A 5,447-nucleotide genomic window follows, 5' to 3' on the forward strand; every position below is an offset into this window, starting at 1 on the left:
CTTTCCAATCTTACTTGTAAGAAGGGGTCTAACCTGGATCCAAGCCCCAGCGAACAAAATACAGGACATTTTGGGTAGCTTTCTATGTGGTGACTGTGGGGTAGGGGGAATTTTAACAACAGAAGCAACTGAAACAGCACCCTGTTTGTTTGAAACTCCCTGGTTTCCCTTGGAGGGTCTGTTCTATCCTGCTCTGCCCTCAACAGTCCAGCCTGCATTCGGTGTCTAGTTCAAGTTAAGGCCCCAAGCTGGTCAGTGCCCGGCTGGGGACCACTCATCAGCCTGATCCCCTTCAAGCAGAGACTGAGGGAGTTGGAGAGAGAAGATATTATCTTCATACAGGGAAACATTTTGACATCTGAATACTGAATTATTTAAAGTCAATTAATAAATCCCAAACCAATCCCACTGCCATCCTGTCAATTCTGACCCATGGTGACCCCATGTTTTACACAGCAGGGTTTTCTCGGTTGTAATCTTTCTGAAGCACATCACCAGGTCTTTCTACACAGCACTGCTGGGTGGGTTCGAATCACTCACCTTTAGGCTAGCAGTTGGATTTGCACTACTTACAGACCTAACATGTACTAATAAGATGGGTAACGTTCCAGTGACCATGTTTTCTAAATACGAAAGAATGAAGATGTATCAGATCCATAAAAGGGATGTTTTCCTTCCATGAAGCCCTAGATTACTCTCTGCAAGACCATGGACTCTCCCTAAACGGAAGCCCAGCCTGATTACTAAAGAGACTTATGCACTTATTTTATTCATTCAAGAAGCATTTATTGGTTGGTGCCTAGCTCTGGTGGCACAATGTCTGAGGCATTTGACTGCTGACCAGAAGGCTGGTGGTTCAAACCCACTGGCCATTCCTCAGAAGGAAGATGGGGCAATCTACTTCCGTAGTGATACTGCCTCAGAAACCCAAGGAGGAGTCGCTGAGTCGGGTCCGACTCCACGGCAGTGAGTTTGTTTTCCACCTCCCCCCCAAGGTTGCACAAGTGGTTAAGTGCTCAGCTATTAACTGAAAGGTTGGCAGTTCAAATCTACCTGGAGGCAACTGAGAAGAAGGTTCTGGTAATCTACTTCTGAAAAATCAGCCCGTGAAAACCCTATGGAGCACAGTTCTACTCTGACACCCATGGGATCACCATGAGTTGGAAACGACTCCAAGGCAACTGACTTGGGTTTGGTTGATTCTAGGCTTTAGAGGGAGAGAAATGAGACACAGGCCTTGCCCTGCAAGATATTATGTATCTCTGAGAAAAAAAGACATATATGAAACCAATCACCTTGAAAAGTAAAATAATTATTTTAGAAAAGTGTGTAAGATATTCAACTTGTTACTCTACCATACACATGAATGCATGCGTTATGCAACTGTGAAGAGGAATCTATCTCTATAAACTGTCATAAGCTAGAAGTCTGTATCACTGCTGTTTATAAAACTGCTGTACTTCTCTTAACTTTTGGTTACAAGCATGTTGTTGTTGTTGTTGTTATGTGCTGTCAAGTCAGCCCTGACTCATAGCAACCCCTCCTTGGGTTTCCGAGGCAGTATCACTATGGAAGTAGATTGCCCAGTCTTCCTTACGAGGAGTCCCTAATGTGTTTGAACCGCCAGCCATCTGGTGAGCAGTCAAGTGCCTTAGCCACTATGCTACCAGAGCTCCCGGTTACAAGCATAGAGAGTTGTAAAAGGTATGGGGAGGTTGCGGCTACAGTTAAGGACCAATGTACTAGAAGGCTAAGAGCTGGCTATGCAACCACAAACTAGTAATGGAGTCAACATGCTTTAAAAAAAAAAAACACTGCCATCAAGTCAATTCTGACTCATAGCAACTCTCTAGGTTAGAGTAGTAATTCAACAATGACTGCAGCAGTACATCGACAGGGAACTGCCAGAAAATCAAACCGGATACAGAAGGGGACATGGAAAGAGGAATATCATTGCTGATGTCAGATGGATCTTGGCTGAAAGCAAGTAATTCCAGAAAGATGTTTACCTCTGTTTTACTGACTAACTTGACTGTGTGGATCATAACAAATTATGGATATCATTGTGAAGAATGGGAATTTCAGAACACTTAATTGTGCTTATGAGGAACTTGTACGTGGACCAAGAGGCAGTCATTCAAACAGAACAAGGGGACATTGTGTGGTTTAAAATCAGAGGTGTGCATGAGGATCGTATCCTTCACCACCCTTATTCAATCTGTATGCTGAGGAAATAATGCAAGAAGCTGCACTATATGAAGGAGAACACAGCATCAGGATTGAAGGAAGAGTCATTAATAATTTGTGATATGCAGATGACCCAACCTTGCTTGCAAAAAATGAAGAAGAGTTGAAGCACTTACCGCAGTCTTCACTGTAGATTACACCTGAACATAAAGAAAACAAAAATCCTCACAACTGGACCAATAAGTAATATCAGATAAATGAAGAGAAGATTGAAGTTGCCAAGGATTTCGTTTTACTTGGATCCACAATCAACTCCCATGCAAGCAGCAGTCAAGAGATCAAACGACATTGCATTGGGCAAAACTGCTGCAAAAGACCTCTTTAAAGTGTTAAAGAGCAAAGATGTCACTTTGAAGACTAAGGTGCGCTTGACCAGAGCCATGTTATTTTCAATAGCCTCCTACGCATGTGAAAGCTGGACAACGAATAAGGAAGACCGCAGAAGAAAGGCTGCATTTGAATTGTGGTGGTTGGTGAAGAATACTGAAAACACCATGGTCTGCCAGAGGAACAAACATGTCTGTCTTGAAAGAAGTATAGATGGAATTGTCTTTAGAAGTGAGAGTGGCCAGACTGTTGTCTCACGTGCTTTGTTGTGTTGTCAGAAGGGACCAGTCCCGGGAGAAGCATATCATGCTAGGTAAAGTAGAGGGTCAGTAGAAACAAAGGAAGACCCTCAGTGATGGATGGATGGAGATGGACTGACACAGTTGCTGCAACAATGGGCTAGTACAGTAATGATGTGGCAATGACAATGAGGGCTGGGCGGCACCAGGCAGTGTTCATTCTGTTGTACATGAAAACCAACTCGACACCACCCAACAATAAAACCCAGACAGCGTAGAACTGCTCCATATGGTTTCCAAGGCTGTAAATCTTTATGGAAGCAGTTTGCGTTGTTTGTCTCCAGCGGAGTGGCTGAGGGATTCAAAGTCCAACTTTTTGGTCAGCAGCCAAACGCTTTAAACACCGCACCAATGAGAGCTCATCGTGCTTAGTGGTGGAGAATTGGCACAAACTGCTCCTTTTTCTAAGAAGGCAATACTTCAAAGAAAAATGAAGGAGGACTTCTTATAGAAGACATTATGACCCCAATGCATCCAATAAGCATAGAGTCAGGATCGCAGACTTTATATCTGATGGCCAATAGATTATTGCTAGGAAATGTGTATGTTTAGAAGGTCAGGTTCATTAGTTCAGCTGATTCTTGCAAAACAAAAATGAAGTCAAACTCCTGAGCTCAACTACCACGTGCAAATTAACTTGGCTCTTATTCACTGTCATAGACTTTGTAGTTAATTCCAGCCACCACTCTTGAAAATGTCAGTGAAAAATACAAGCAAGAAAAAAGGGTGGCTTGCATAGCTTAAATTCATCTCCATAACCATAAAATCTATAGGCGGTAAAACATTGTCATGACCTGCATCTTAAAGACACAGAACTTTCTTTCTTAACATATTTTCTCTTCTGTCCTAGAAAATCCGATGTGCCAATGTGGTTTTATGGGGGATGGAAACCAAACTGGAGAGATCAAGTTCTACTTTCAGCTGTTTTCACCCATCCTGGAGGTTCAGATGTTCATTTATGTGACTTTCCTGTTAATATATATTGGCAGCCTCATTGGTAATGCCACAATCTTTCTCACTATCTGGGCTGAGCATTCGCTCCACACCCCCATGTATTTCTTTCTGGCCAGTCTTGCAGTTCTGGAGATCTTCTACTCATCTACTGTTGCCCCTCTGGCGCTGGTCAACCTCTTGACCATGGGGAAAATACCCATCTCCTTCACTGGCTGTGGCACACAGATGTTCTTCTTTGTCTTTCTGGGGAGTGCTGACTGTATCCTCTTGGGAATCATGGCTTATGACCGGTTCATGGCTATCCGGGATCCCTTGTCTTACACCCTCATCATGAGATGGCAGCTGTGTGTCCAGCTGGCTATGGGAGCCCTGGTCCTGGGTTTCATTCTAGCCTTACTACTGACAATTTTTATTTTCCATCTGTCATTTTGTGGCCACAATAGACTCACTCACTTCTACTGTGATGTCCTCCCCATTCTGCGGTTGGCATGTGGAGATACTCAAATGCCAGAAGCCATGGTCTTCATCACCAGTGTCATCACCCTCACTATCCCCTTCTCCCTGATCTCCACCTCATACATCTTCATTGTGGCTACTATTTTGAAGATGCACTCAGTAGAGGGACGGCACAAGGCCTTCTCTACTTGCTCTTCTCATCTGACTGTGGTTCTCCTCCAATATGGCTGCTGCAGCCTTATCTATTTACGGCCCAGCTCCAGCTACAACCCAGAAATGGGACGTGCAGTTTCTGTTGTCTATACCTTTGTTACGCCCCTCTTGAACCCTTTAATCTACAGTATGAGAAACAAGGAGCTGAAAGATGCACTAAATAAGGTAACTAAAAGGTATGTACTGATCTAGGCAAAGTAGGAGTTTCTGGACTTATGTAAATGACAGGAAATAATTTTTTAGAAAATGATAAACTAGATGACCCAACATACGGAAATTTGAATTTTCTACCTCAACAAGCCCAAATTCCTGTTTCTAGCTCCCAATTACAGTCTAAGTTCTTGAAAGGTGGATATCATTGTTTAAAATGAGAGTGTAAACTCCTGATGAGCAAGTATTCTTTCTGTTTTGTTCCGATTCATCCCCAGTGCTTAGAGCTGAGGTAGATGGATCAGTCCATGTTTATCGAATTAATGAATTCATTCAAGTGATGGTAAAGAACTGTCCTATTTAATGCCTCATACAACACAATCTAGAGCTTTGCACATACTGGGCATTTGGGCATTCAATGAATATTTGAAGAATAACTGAAAGAGGACCCCTCTAAGAGCACTAATGACTCTTCCTGTTTCCACCTAAAAACTTATTTTTCTCCTCTCTAGTAACTGTGTCTTGGGAAATGTTTGTCAGACCAGTGTTGAGAAGTTCTACAAATAGAATACCCAGATATCTGGTATATATTGCCATTTTAAAAAGTTTAATTGGTGATACTTCAAAAATAAAAACAGTATCTTTACACCACTTTCTTCTCATTCATTATGGAAACTTCCAAGAAGGGACGATAGGATTAATGGCTGTATTGAAGAACTGGTATGAGACTTCCTTTCTCGGTTCTTCCAATCTTTCTTATGTTTCTACTTTTTATTTTTTTAAACAGTGTAGGCTACTTTT

General features: G+C 42.4%; 1 protein-coding gene across 1 annotated transcript; it reads left to right on the top strand.

Annotated features, from left to right (window-relative positions):
* The first annotated feature begins 3,749 nt into the window (after positions 1-3,749).
* LOC103210540 (olfactory receptor 10V1-like) lies at positions 3,750-4,688 on the top strand. Its single transcript, XM_007956455.1, has one exon. The coding sequence runs from the start codon at positions 3,750-3,752 to the stop codon at positions 4,686-4,688; it is 939 nt and encodes a 312-aa protein (XP_007954646.1).
* Positions 4,689-5,447: the final 759 nt, after the last annotated feature.

This window comes from Orycteropus afer, unplaced genomic scaffold (genome assembly GCF_000298275.1).
Source record: "Orycteropus afer afer isolate SDZICR_OR568_19922 unplaced genomic scaffold, OryAfe1.0 scaffold00622, whole genome shotgun sequence".
Classification (NCBI taxonomy): Eukaryota; Metazoa; Chordata; class Mammalia; order Tubulidentata; family Orycteropodidae; genus Orycteropus; species Orycteropus afer.

Bases quoted from the DNA above. Each gene is read 5' to 3' on its own strand.
- LOC103210540 (XM_007956455.1), top strand. From the start codon at position 3,750: ATGGGGGATGGAAACCAAACTGGAGAGATCAAGTTCTACTTTCAGCTG.